Source organism: Papilio machaon, chromosome 25 (assembly GCF_912999745.1).
Source record: "Papilio machaon chromosome 25, ilPapMach1.1, whole genome shotgun sequence".
Classification (NCBI taxonomy): Eukaryota; Metazoa; Arthropoda; class Insecta; order Lepidoptera; family Papilionidae; genus Papilio; species Papilio machaon.
Window position 1 is genome coordinate 1,723,988 of NC_060010.1, and position 14,679 is coordinate 1,738,666.

The 14,679-nt window shown below is 31.1% G+C and overlaps 2 protein-coding genes across 2 annotated transcripts; one reads left to right on the plus strand and one right to left on the minus strand.

Annotated features, from left to right (window-relative positions):
• Positions 1-275: 275 nt before the first annotated feature.
• Positions 276-743, minus strand: LOC106721092 (probable salivary secreted peptide). Its single transcript, XM_014515964.2, has one exon. The coding sequence runs from the start codon at positions 708-710 to the stop codon at positions 354-356; it is 357 nt and encodes a 118-aa protein (XP_014371450.1). The 5' UTR covers positions 711-743; the 3' UTR covers positions 276-353.
• An 11,709-nt stretch (positions 744-12,452) lies between these two features.
• On the plus strand, positions 12,453-14,397 carry LOC106713458. The gene is made up of 4 exons (XM_014506271.2): positions 12,453-12,657; positions 13,204-13,289; positions 13,623-13,724; positions 14,107-14,397. Exons 1-4 carry the CDS (start codon positions 12,483-12,485, stop codon positions 14,233-14,235), a joined length of 492 nt encoding a protein of 163 aa, XP_014361757.2. The 5' UTR covers positions 12,453-12,482; the 3' UTR covers positions 14,236-14,397.
• Positions 14,398-14,679: the final 282 nt, after the last annotated feature.

The following is a 14,679-nucleotide window of genomic DNA, read 5'->3' on the forward strand; positions in this document are numbered from 1 at the left end:
TACAGAGTTATATTGAATACTTTATTTAATTTTCTAACATCAAAAGCTATAGTTAAATTATTTTAATTATGTTCTACAATATTAAAAAAGTAGTTTCTATACTAGTTAAACATATATTTAACAATAGTTAAAAATATTTCTTAAAATTATATAACTGACAACAAAAATGGCACAAGAACACTTCTTCGATCCGATTATCTTCGACTTGATGCTCACAATTACCATTTTAACTAAAACATTAAAACTATCACGTAGATCTTTTTAAAAAGACAACATTAACAATCAATAAATATATTTATTAAAAATAAAAATGAAAACAACAACATAATACTTTTGGCACATTTCGATCAGACTTAATATCTTCCGTAAATTGTGACCGTGAAATTCAAACCATAACCTCTTTGGCTCTTTAGTTTAATCTTGACAAATCTCTGACCAACACCACCAGCGGATACCGTCGGCCAACCGCCTGTCCCATCTCTATCATTATCCTTGATATATATAGCTTTTATATACGCGAAGTTTGTTTGTCCAGGTTCTGGATACTCCAGTATACTCGTTCTCACGAAGAACGGGAACCCGTACTTGTATTCGTTGACTTTGTAGATGATGACGTCACCGTATGTCGCCTGACCGAGTACAAGATCATGGCTTTGAGTGTACCCGGCGGCCAGGACACAGAAGAGCGTTAAAATGGTCAGCAGCCTCATTGTCGTTTCGTTCGGTACAGTTTCACACTGATGCGCTAATGAATGTACCTTTGTTTTATATATTAAATGGATAGTGTTATGTTAGAGTGAAGCAAGCATCAGTATTCAATATTCTTTATCTGAAGCTTTACTTTAGTAGTTATCGGAGAGTAGATTTCTCATAATAATCCTACACTAATAGACTCTAAGTGCAAAAATAAATATAAATTTATAAGAATTATAGCAGATTACACACCTCTTAATTTCTTCGCACTTGTGTGCAAGTTTCATATCGATTTTATCCAATTTAAATTAATTACGTTTCTAGTTATTTGTTACATAAACGTTTCCCCAGATAGCGTATACAAACAAATGTACAAAAGAACCATCCTATATCCATCACGATCTTGACGTGTCACAAGACGTACGCGTAACGTCGTGACGAACAAACAAACAAGCTCATTAATACATAGCTCTATATGTATATACTAGAAACTTCCTTTGAAAACGTAAACATTATTTAGAATTTTCACGGAAATCATAGGACGTCCTAACATTGCTTATAAACTTATCTTTCTTGTTATTCATTATAAAAACGAAAGTTTGAATGTATAAATGTTTTACCACAGCTAACAGTTTAAAATGCCGCGCGGACAATGCCGCGGGCCACAGCTAGCATATAAATAAAGATATACTACCAGTCTCCTGTCCTCCTCAATTAATGAAGGACTGCAACCTAGGACAGTGGAACTAGCACGAATATTTGTAAAAATCACCATGTATCATCACCGACAAAATTTGTATTAATACACTAATTATACACCTCCCCCTATCGGAAGTAAAGTACACCAATAATCTGTAGTCCCGCTTAGCTTACATCCATTTTGTGAAGTAATAATAATATAGGTTCATTTCACGTTCCTACAATTTGACTTCTACAAAAAAGACAATTCATATATCATCAAACATCCTTCACATTATATTTCGTCACTCTATAATTATATCCTTAACTCTTACCAACTTTGATATAGAAGCTAGACTAGAAATTTAAAATAGAGGAGGTAGGAAGATATTGAGGTTTCTGGTCAGTTACTAGAATAATTAAGTGAGGCATAAAGAAATAAACAAATTCAGTTCCAAAACTTGTACCTAAAACATAACATAATAGTAACTAATTACATATTATTACACTTCAATGTTATCAGTCTTCAGCAATAAAACGAACAATATTTTAAAACAAATTTAATAAACTACCAAACAAAGTAAAAATAAATAAAAATAATCACAAAGTCACTTTTTACCATGATTGTACAAGAAATAGCTCGTCTTAATAGCGTACACTTCAACCCAAAAGTTGTATCCGCGGAATACACTGGGACTATCAAGTTCAATCTTGACAAATTTCTCTCCAATCCCACCTCCTTTTATATAACATTCACCCCATTTATCATCCCTCAAGTCAACTATTTTTATAGCATTTATAATTTCATTTGTCGAACAATTCACTGTGAAGGTTTCTGATCGTACCCATATTGCTGGATTTTCTTGATGTATTTTACTGTATATTAATTTCGAAGACACGTCAGGATACCCCAGAAATAAATCATGGGAATTTGTCACAGATAATAATAATAACACGACAAATATTAAAATTCTCATCTTAACGACCATTACGTACTATGGTGTGGATCTAAATGGAGTAGAAAACATGTATTATGGTTTGTGTATTTTTATAATTAACAACTCTATGAGAATATGTCACTTCTGTGAAAAAGTAATAAAGGGTGTAGTAAATTTTGTGATTTAATGTATTTATTGACAATATTAAATGTACATGTATATTTGAAAATCTTTCTGTCGGTTTAGTTGATCGAATGAAAAGAGGACCTTTCACGTGGGTGTCCGAATTACTTACTTAATACATTGGTATCTCCTATTACTTTATAGCCTACCAAAACGTTTTCAGTGATTTAAAAAATTGGAAGATTATTGAATTTATATCTTCCCCTGAGTATATTGTTTTAAATACTTTTCATATAAATAAGATTTCTTAAATATTCTTTGAAGTATTTTCCTTTATACGTGACACAATTAGATGAACGATCTCGGTCTAGAATTTTTTTTAATGATTCTAATAATATAAATTAAAACACGTAACAGCGGTTGTTTTGCAAAGTCTTATGAGATATGATTCAACATTTATATACGATGTGATTTCTGATGAAAATTAGTTGACGTTGGATAATTGAAAATTAAGCTTAGTTTACATGAATCTGTTCATGGAAATATTTCAATTGAATAATTAAAATAGAACATTGTTATTTTAAGAGGACATTTATATGGTAAAATACATTACAAACTTTAATGAATAAATTTTCTCAAGGTCATAATTAAATTAATTCTACTTAGTATTTACTTGAGACTGGAAATTATTTTATACTAGGTTTTACCCGCGACTCCGTCCGCGCGGAATAAAAAAATGCACACAAAAATAAAAAAAGTTCCTATGTCCGTCTCCTAGTTCTGAGCTACCTCCCCATCAATATTCAGCTAAATCAGTTCGACCGACCTTGAGTTATAAATAGTATAACTAACACGAGTTTCTTTTATATATATACTAACTTTTACCCGCGACTCCGTCCGCGCGGAATAAAAAATATAAAACGGGGTAAAAATTATCCTATGTCCTTTTCCTGGTCCTAAGCTACCTGCCCACCAATTTTCAGTCAAATCGATTCGGCCGATCTTGAGTTATAAATGGTGTAACTAACACAACTTTCTTTTATATATATAGATATACTATAGATTAGCGATTACCAGCGACTTCGTCCACACAAAATAAAAAAACATCTTGGGATAAACATAGGTTATAACAAGCTGGGATAGATAGTAGTCTAAGAGTGAAATAATTTCAAATCGATTCAGTAGTTTCGGAGCTTAATTAACGCAAACAAACAAACAAAACAATCCTGTTTATAATATCCGACTCCGTCCGCGCGCAGTTAAAAAAATCTAAATGGGGGGGGGGGAGTTATGAAAAATAGATGTTGGCCGATTCTCAGACCTACTGAATATGCTCACAAAATTTCATGAGAATCTGTCAAGCCGTTTCGGAGGAGTTCAAGTTCGAACCCCGTGACACGAGAATTTTATATATAAGAAGTAATATAGACTAGCGGTTGCCAGCGACTTGAATAACGCAAGATAAAAAAAACTAGCCGCGGATTTGTGCACAGACAGAAAAAAAATTAAAAATGTTTTTTTCTTTATAAACATCGCAAATACGAGTACATTATGTTTTTTTTAATATTACATACAGACACTTAAATTTTACTAATTGTATAGATTACTTTTTGCTACTGGTAATTTCATGCCGTAGATAAAAAAACATACCTTATGTGTACACAACTTTATTCGTCACTCATATTTTTAACGTATTAACATAAATCTTTAAATGGTCACTATGATATCATGGAACTTGTTTGTTTGTTTCCCCATTATATAAGTCAGTACGTTCATTCTAGTAGGATCAGTACTACAACGCATTTCGTACTACCAAAATGTACACGAAACTTTGTCAAGCCATTATCGTCTTATTTTACATCAGTTCCTATGCGAATTGCAACGACATTCGTCTGGGATTCACTTCATCACAATCGAAGAAATTATACAGCGAGATTAAACAAGCTGATCCCGCGTTATGGAAAAGGACTGATGACGTCATAATCAACGCGCCTTTAAACGAAGTAATAACTGCTGTTTTTGTTACTGACTTAAGGGATGACAAGGATGGAGAAGCTTTTATAGAGAGTGGTGGTGTTGGACAGAAGAGTGTCACTATTGGTTTGAAGAGTCCATCAATTCTTAGAGGTTATAAATTTGAAATCGAAGTGTTCACTAACAATCCAAATGCGCAGTACTACAGTAAGGGAGCAGCTTATTATCCAGAAGTTTATCCTAGAAAATATTAGGTAACCAAAATGTCTGTCAACCTTCATCATCATAATGAATAACCAAATCCATCGTTTGAATTAATATTTTTATTTATTTTAATAACTAAGTATGCATGCTGGCATGTTTGTTTTTTAATAAAAAAAAAGTATTGTTAACTTTTTTATTTTTATATCGTATTGGTTGGCAGCTACTTTTGCTGTTGCTCATTTTTTTTTAAAAAAAAAACAACTTATCCTTGGTACATAATAAAGATCGCAAGACGCATTCCAAATTACTCATCTGTCGCTTATAAGGAAAGAGGAAAACTGATCTACAAAGGTTACTCGAGTGACATCATTGAATTCACATTCAGTACAGTTAAATAATTAAATTCGCTACCCATTTAGAATCGAATCTTGTACAGCAAACCATCACAACAAGAGCTATCACTCCGTATTTATGTTATAACAAGTTTTCAACCTAATCGCATTGTTGACGTCAAATTATATTTTATATAGATATACCATTATATAGAAATATACATCCTTGAATGTACATGACTCTGGGTAAAGTACCGAGAGGTGAAAAGTCACGTAATGTTTACAATAATTTTAATTCCTAAATGAACGAGTTTAATTAAGTAATTATTATCTCAATTACTAAAGTATTGTATTAAATTTTATGTTATCTTTTTTATAACATATCTAAAAAGACTTTTCAGTTTTGTTATAAAAGTTAAAGGTTATCTTATTATCTTTTACTTCAACAAAACAATTCGAGACAAACAACTTTTTATGCAAATCTACTTTTAAAGTTTCAAATATCTGAAATAAGTTATCGGATTGTACGAAATAAATCACAAAAATAGATAAAACTATATTCAATTTTATATTTAGAGTATTTTCATTAAAGAAAAACTTCACAAATGTATTCACCAAGACATATTGAAAAGATCTCACATTTTAAAAGACAAATATAAACTGTATATAAATAAAACAAAAATAAAACAGTCTCTTTTAATTACGTCACAAAACACATCACAAATCACGCGTAGATTTCAATCAGATATTTATATCCCGAACCACGTTCACTTTTCAATTTTATATTAACAAAGTTAAAACCCAATCCGCCTCTATTGATAGAAGGTTCCGCGAGTCCGTTCTCCAAATCCTTTATAGCAATCCCTTTTATTTTCTGATCTCCTAGTGGATATTCAAAATACACTTCTTGTTCTCTCTTTACAAATGGTATTCCAGATGTTTCCACAACTTTGTCGTATACCTTTCTAACTATACCATTATGATCGTATATCTGTCCAACGATGACACTTTTACAGTTAACAAAAGATAATAAAGCAACAAATGCTAAAAATAATTTATAATTCATTGTAACACGTGTGTTTTGTTGGGAGCTAAAATGAAGACTGTTTTATATGTACAATCGCTGAGGCCAGTCAGGAGGTCAAATTACTACAAGCTATGTTATGCACGTTTATGCCACTAATAAATTGTGTACGCTGCCTTTCTAGAATTTGACTGGCGGGTACAGATGACATTGAATTTCTATTTTTTTAAATGTGCACAGAAAATTAAGTGTAACCTTTTAAAAAGTGTAAATAACACGTCAATTTGTGAATGAATTCATTCGATATGAAAATTGTGGAATCTTTATGATTTGTCTAGGTAATTTATAGACGTACGGCGTACGCGATTTGTCAGTGACATATATATGGATCATGTTTGGTTTTTTTCCTTGTAACTCGACTACATTAGGTAGTCGGTATGAGTAACACAGTGATGAATCTTACTAATATTATAAATGCGGATGTTTGGATGTATGGATGTTTGTTTGAAGGTATCTCCGTAACGGCTCAACGGATCTTCATAGAATTTGGCATAGATATAGAGCGAGATGTATTTCTTTTTAAATAAGTAAAATGTAATGTAAATAAATGAATGTAAAATGGCATCCAAATAGTATAAAATATATTCGTTTATTTGATTTATAAGTCTGTTAACATATTTTTAATATCCAAACGATATCTGGCATAAACTATGTACTATAAAGTAATGGAAGATTAAGACATAAAAAAAATATCCGAACAAATCACACATATATTTCAATAACAAAATTGAATCCCGAACCTCTTTCACTTTTTAATTTGATATTAACAAATTTAAAACCAAGACCACCCAATGTAATAGACGGTTGTGCTAAACCGTTATCCAAATCAGTTATAACGATTCCTTTGATTTTTTCATTTCCATACACCTGTGGTACTTCGTACACTTTTTCGGTAACACGTTTAAAAAACGGTATAGCGTTCGTTGATACTGTTTCTTCTACGAATTTAATCAATTGGTTATTTTCGTTAATAGTCTGACCAACTATTACATTTTTACAATTCACTATGGTTATTATTGTACAAATTAGTAAAATAATTTTTAAAGACATCGTTTTTAAATCGATAAATACGTCAATCGAGTTTTACTAAAAGTTGTATACTGATTGATAAAAGGTCAAATGTGTCCGAATAGTTGATTTTATTAGAACAGTAAACATTACGTATAGGCTTTTTAAGATAAGTTAACACATTATTATTACTAATTTTATTAATGCGAAAGTTGAATGGATGTTTGTTAGAAGGTATCTCCGGAACGATTCAACGGATCTTGATGAAATTTGGCACACGTGTGGAACATAGTCTGGAAGAACACATAGGCTACATACTGTTTTTTTTACCGCGTAGACGGAGTCACGGCTCACAGCTAGTATTATTATATATGAATAGTTTTAAAAACTTTTTTCTGAATTTAAATGATAGCAAAATTAATATTAGGGTGCTTTTTGATTACGGTTTTTTTATCGAAAAGACAACTTAAAAACGTGTCGATTGAAAAGACGGAAGATAGATAATTCTGGAAGTAGGGAAGTGGGATAAGTACTGAGAGATAATTATGAAAAAAAAAACACAAGTGGCATGTAAGCCGAGCCTTAACATTTTAATACACTTTGACAGAGTATCAGTTAGTATCAACAAGGATAGCGAGAGGACAGAGGTCACTACTATCGACGACTGGTCCATTTGCAGTGTTGCCAATTTATTCTCAACTCTATTCCTTTAGAATAAGGTAGTATTTATATAATTTGTATAGACAATTAATTAAAATAATGCTCTACTGTGGCCAGGCGGCTAGACTGAATGGTTTGTGCAAACGTTTGGACGTCTCTATTAATTACTCAGTCTGTGGAAATTATTGTCATAATTTATTTTTAGTCTGTAACCTGGCTAAGTAAATACAATATAATATATAAGTCAAATGGAACGGATAACAATTTAAATATAGAAAAATCTAATTTACCTCTGTTAAAGTATATAAAACAACATGTTATGAATGGCTAGCTTACTAATAACCTGATTGGGAAGACATTTTTACACAATATTTTAGAACATTATTAATTGATATGAAGGACGGAAACACGGAAACGAAACAAGAATAATGATGATGATGAAAAAATAAATAAAACATATTTAATATAGTATATGTTAATTAATGATATTGTAGTATTGTATTGGTGAAAGAATTTATGAAATCGTCGACCATTAGTTTTTGAATTTATACGTTACAAAAATACAAATACTTTCTCTTTATAAACTCATTTTTCTTTCTATTTATGTATTAGACATTTATAATATCTTACGCATAAACATCAACAGAGAATTTAAATCCATGACCTTTTTCACTTTTCAATTTCAGAGTTACACTGTCCATTCCAATACCTCCTCGTTTGATGTAACTCTCTCCGTTACCTTTTAAATCTTTTACAACTACCGCTTGTATGGTTTTATTGTGTGGCGCTTTTATTTCTATTTCTTCAACTCTTTTTTGTAGCGGCAAAGCCTTTTTGGTGTAAATCTCATGATGGATCTTTGTGGCGCCATATGTATAACCAGCTGTCAAATCTCCGTTCCCTTGAACCTGTGTTGCCAGGTAGAAAATACAAATGGCAGCCAGTAGTATTCCCTTCGACGCCATTTTGTTGTTTGATAATATTTTGTTGTAAATCTCGATATTTATATGCACTTAATTGGTGAGCAATTTGTTTTAAATTGTTCTTAATTTGTTTTTAATGGTTTTTGAAATAAGTAAAGATGTTGAATATGTTATTAATAATTTTATAACGATTTTAATAATTATTAAAATCGAATTCTTTCTAAAACTAGATATTGTCGCAACTACGTATGTGCGGAATTTTAAAACTGTCTTGTTATGTAGCCATTGTGTTCTTTCAGGCTGTCTTATAAATCTATACAAAATTTCATCTAGATCCATGCCGGCGTGTTGAATACCTTCAAGGAAACATCCAAACATACGCATTTATAAGTACGATGGTGACTGAGTCAAACATAATTAGAAAGAAAAAAACCTATAGACTCCGCTAGGCACTTAGACCGAATGCTTGACGTTTAAATAACAATTTTAATAACGCGTTTTTTTCTTTAGGCTTAGGTTTGCCTAAATACATTTTCACATAGTTTTTTTGTTAGTATGTTTTTTATTATGAATATTCCAGTACTGTAATATCAACTATAGTAATAATAATCTTTATTTTTTTTTATCTTTTCAATTTTAAATACATTTGCGGTTTCTGTGACTAAGTTATTAGTTGTCTTATCAAGTTGTACATTTCGTTTAATGTGTACGTTATCATATTTTTATCTATAACCTGATATATAATCAAATATTGATAAAATATTTTAAACGTATCAGTGACGTTGGCAAATGCGTCTTTAAATTACTCAAAACAAAGTTCATTCGTTTGCGATCCATTATTTATTAATAACAGTGTTGCAACATATAAAAAAACGTCTTCAAAATTAAAACGAGTTCATCGTTTATTGTGTACCAAAAATTATTAATAGTGCTGTGACTAATAAACGTCAAAAAGTCGAAATTCGAAATGTCAGAACGCCTATTTTTGTTCCTTTTCACTGTCATAATTATGACGACGGATAGAATAATATCAGAAAGTGTTTTCGAAGGTTCCCGTTTCGTGAATGACAGATTGTTACATCGAAGTGATCATGTTAAAAGACCTTATTTTATAAGAAGTGAGGACATCGCTTTCCCAAAATATAATGAGGAAAGGGGTAATTTAATTACCTCTATTAATATAATAGACAATTTAGACAATGGTGCTTCGGCTGAAATTGATTATGGTGGGATCGGTTACACGTATTTGAATGTACATCTTAGAAGTGCTCTGTGGAGTGGTTACAATTTTACTCTAGAGATATATGGCGTAGAAATAAACGATTTTTTGCAATAATTTAATGTAAGCATTTAATATATGTAATATACTTTCCTATTATTAATTTTACGGTATTATGTCACACACGGTATAGTACAAAATAAAGCTTGGGCTCAACTCCTGGCATTAAATAATAGCAAGATAATATGAACGCAAAATATTGCACAAGTAATTAATAAGGAAATTTCTTTGCAATAAAAGTACACATGAAATGCGAAAAAAAAAATATTGTGAAAAGCAAAAAGTAGTACTGTAAATAATAAATATTTAAACAAACACTGACTTTTTTGTATATTTATATTGTAATAAATTCCAACGATACCCCTTCCAAAATATATTATTATTTTTTTATAAAATTTCTCATAAATGTACAATATTTTATTATGCAATTGATTAAAATACTTTAAGATGTTATAAAGGTTGTTAAGGTGATCCTAAAGATTTAGTTTTATTGTAAACTAATTAAGATAGTATTGGTTGCTACAGCTATAAATAACGATAACGCACCGGCACAGATAAATTAAACGATTGAATACGAAAAAAAACAAAGACAATCTATTCTTTATATCACTTACTTGAAATAAAACTTTCGACTGTTTGTATCGGTCTTATATTACCTAGAAGAGTTTGTATATGATAGGAGTTGTTTTACCACTAATTTTAACTTAAAAGTTTATTAATTTTAGTCGAGCGATTTCAAAACACCTTTTGTTAAGCTCTTATAATTTTCAGCATAAAATATAATATTTAGGTTTTAGATTTACAACCTACTAGCAGCCGTAATCTGCCACTCCGTCTGCGCGGAATAAAAAAAACTTAATAGGTAGCCTATGTGTTCTTAAAGACTATGATCTACATCTATGCCAAATTTCATCGGGATCCGTTGAGCCGTTTTGGAGATACCTTCAAACATCCATCCATCCATCCACCCATCCATCCATCCCAACATTCGCATCTATATATATAAAAGAAAGTCGTGTTAGTTACACTATTTTTAACTCAAGATCGGTCGAACTGATTTAGCTGAAAATTGATGGGGCTTAGAACTAGGAGACGGACATAAGAACTTTTTTTATCTTGGATGCATTTTTTTTATACCGCGCGGACGGAGTCGCGGGTAAAAGCTAGTTTATAATATAAGTAAGAAGTAAGATATATATAAGTAAGATAGTTGAAGTGTTTCATACGAATTTGACGTCCAATCAAGCGTCGATTTTCGAAATGTCATTAGTGTGCGTGACGCAACATTACCCCAACAAGAAGCCTTCGCCTTTTTTATGCCTCACTTTTGTGCTTCGGATTAGGTCTCCAAAGGTTATATATCTCGGATTTAAATGTAACAATTAATTTAGGATGCAAAAAACCTTAAATTAATTAGATGTTTTAGAATTGATGATAGATTATTTTTGTAAATTTAAGAGACTAGTAAAAACATGTTTTTTTCTTAAATAAATATCAACGTTTCTAAGATTATAATGAGTGGATTCGAAAATATATTTTTTTAAATATAAAAGTATTAGCAACTCTATAGATATCCCTGTTCTATGCGTAGTGAGGCGTGAACATAATGACCCTGTAATAATATTTAAATAGACTTAATGCGAGGGACTCGGTATTCTTTTGTTTGGAACCTATTAATTTTATCTCCGTAAATTCTACCCCAATTTGGTTGGAATTTAGCGTATATTTCATATTAAATGACCGTCTGAATCTTATAAACTTGTCAAATTTATATTATAAGTTGACAAACAAGGTAACAGTCAACTGAATTCGCCTAAATAACAAAGCGACTACTGCCTAAAGACATCTGTCATTGCAGAAGCGTTGCCTGCATTTAATTGACGAAGGAGTGGCTGAAAGAGGATCTATCTCCATCCTATGCGTTTGCTCCTCCGTCAAATACAATTGACATCATTTCTTTGTAAGAAAAGGGTGGGAAAAGGGTAAAATTAGACCTCCAGTACGCACACTCATCAGACGAAACGCGGATACACTTCCATATCACGCCTGTCTTTTGTGTAGTCGTGGTATTTAACTTATCGACCCGACCCATTAATGTAACAGATATTGTTGCTGACGTCTACCACAACTGTTAAAAATAAGAGCAAAATGTCATGCTTGATGTAGCAAAATGCTTTATCTAAAAATATTAATTAATGTAATGTGGCTTCGAAATGCTTAACACAATAATGTTCAAATGCAAATTAAAGTTTGCTTTATTTGGTTATATGTTATATTTTTTTAAATTGTCATTTTAGAATGGTAAACAAGAAAAAATGGTAAAAAAAAACAAAATTACTCCAAATTTCGAAACATTTCTTCCCTAGATCTATGTCATTTCTTTTTAAAGATAGAGCCAGTGCTGTGCCGTAATTTTACGTAGGTTTTTTATCTATCCACAAAAAATCAGACTATTATCAACTAAATTGAAATGTCGTTTATCAAGAAAATAATCAATAATATTGTTTAATCTACTTTACCTTAGTTTAGTTATATAAATTAAATATTACAGTTGATTATTAAAGGTTATAAAATTTTATCTCTATAATGTTATGGCGTATAATTTTGTTTATTGTTACTATCGTGTTTGTACAATCATACCCAAGTGATATAACTGAACTAGAAGACTCGCACAATGAATCTAATACGGAAAATGAAATAACAAATGGCAGAATTCATATGACATTGAAACAATATCACTGCGCATGGAATGATTCGAGTAGTAAGTAATTTTTGTATTGTATTATGTACAAAGAGGATCAAATATAATATTAAAATTAACGAGGAAAAGCATACATAAACTTTAGTACTGCTAACTAAACACGTGTCAAACTACTGATCTCTTTAAATGGATAGGCGATTGTTTGGAAATTATAGCTTTTGCTTCGTTTTGATTTAAACGCGCCTGTTGATGTTACGTGATGTTTAATTTTATTTATATTATTAGTTCGAATCCACACCACTGGTACAATCGCTATCATCAGTGCCAAAATGGCGAGAATGAAAATACTGCGTCTTATAGCCAGTCCATTTATAGAGATCAGTGCACGAAACTCTACCAGAAGTATAGTTTTTATGTATTTTAAATTTATTTAATACTAAATTATAGGTTTCTCCTAATAGTAAAAGGAAATTATTAAAAGAAAAATATTCTTTTCCTGTCCATCCTCTCCCTCGCTAGTTCCCCTTTCCATTTCCTATTGAAATGGAGTTCGAAGGGGACGAGAACTAGGATTGGATCCCCAGCTAATAATTATTCTGTTTCCAGATTCAAAGCTGCTGACATTCGGCTCCAAATCGTGGGTATTCCCAAAACAAGACGTTAACTTAGTTTTGTCCTATCCTGACAAGAATGTTGGTATATTTTTACGTTATCTTTAGTTTCCACTGTCAAAACACATGCCACGAAACATGTTGTCATTTCATTTTCTTTGAAAGAAAGGGATAAAAAACATTTGTCAAACATTTATACCATGGATTCAAACATTTGTCAAATGTATTTTCAGTGTAGCTTTAAACATTTGGTAATCGTTTACTGTCGTTACCGAAACACCTGTCACATCATATAATTGTTTCTGTTTTTTCCAAAGAGAATGAGAAGATGACAAAATAGTCTTTCGGCAGTGGAAACGCAAGGATTAACTTAACACACTTTGTCTTTTCATAAATGTTTCTTCTCATTACCAGGAAACCATAAAGAGTAACGATGTGATAACCAAATTCAATGTATCAATTACGATAGATAACACCTACAGTAGAGGATATATCACATCTGGGGGTATCCTTCAGGTAAATTTTAATATGTTTTATTAATATTTTAATTTAATACCAACTTTTGCCGCATTCAAAATAAACTTATTAAGTAGCCAGCGCGTTCTTAAGGACTATGTATTACATTTGTGCCAAATTTCAGCAAGATCTGTTGATCCGTTCTAGAGATACCATCTAACAAACATCCATCCATCCATCTAAACCTTCACATTTATAAAATTAGTAAGATAAACAGTAAGAAATGCCCTCAAAACATAATCCTAAATCCGTGCTTCCACTAATAGGCATAATTTTAAAATTAACTAAATAAAAATACGAATCGAATCACATTACATATATATGATGTTTATGTACATGTTTTAAGACAATAGAAACTCACAATAATGTTATATGTTTTCAGGATCACATATCTCTATCTTTCGTGTTCAGCGGCATAACATCTCTATCGTATCAGTTCTGGCTGTACGGATTGCCGGACGACTATGTACCCCGAGTCGATCCTCACACAAATATATATAACATGTGCTAGAAATGTATATCCACCTCTAAATATTTGCCAAATATTTGGAATTACTCTGTTCCCTTTTGATTGACAAACATTTTATGCCAGGCTATAAACGTTTGACAAATGTTTGGAACCACGTTGTAAAGGTTTAAATAAAATTTATTATGTAAATACAAAGATGTACATAAACGCTATAGAATAAAAAAAAATGTTTTCTTAGTCTCGTGACCAACTATTTCTCTACTTTTTTTTTAATTTATCTTTATTTTTAATTATAGTAAATTGTATCAAGATTTGAAAATTTTACATCAACTCTTATGTTACAAGCTTCGATATCTATAAGTAAAAAGGGACGCAGTTGCATCGCGCATACAATATTAAAGTCGACAATACAAAATACAATATAAAATTCGCAATACACAATACATTGGTCTTATTATAATCAGACTATGCCACCTGTGCCCGCCA

Bases quoted from the DNA above. Each gene is read 5' to 3' on its own strand.
- LOC106721092 (XM_014515964.2), bottom strand. From the start codon at position 710: ATGAGGCTGCTGACCATTTTAACGCTCTTCTGTGTCCTGGCCGCCGGG.
- LOC106713458 (XM_014506271.2), top strand. From the start codon at position 12,483: ATGTTATGGCGTATAATTTTGTTTATTGTTACTATCGTGTTTGTACAA. The intron at 12,658-13,203 runs GTAAGTAATTTT...TTCTGTTTCCAG, and splicing joins CGCATGGAATGATTCGAGTA to ATTCAAAGCTGCTGACATTC. The intron at 13,290-13,622 runs GTTGGTATATTT...TCTCATTACCAG, and splicing joins TGTCCTATCCTGACAAGAAT to GAAACCATAAAGAGTAACGA.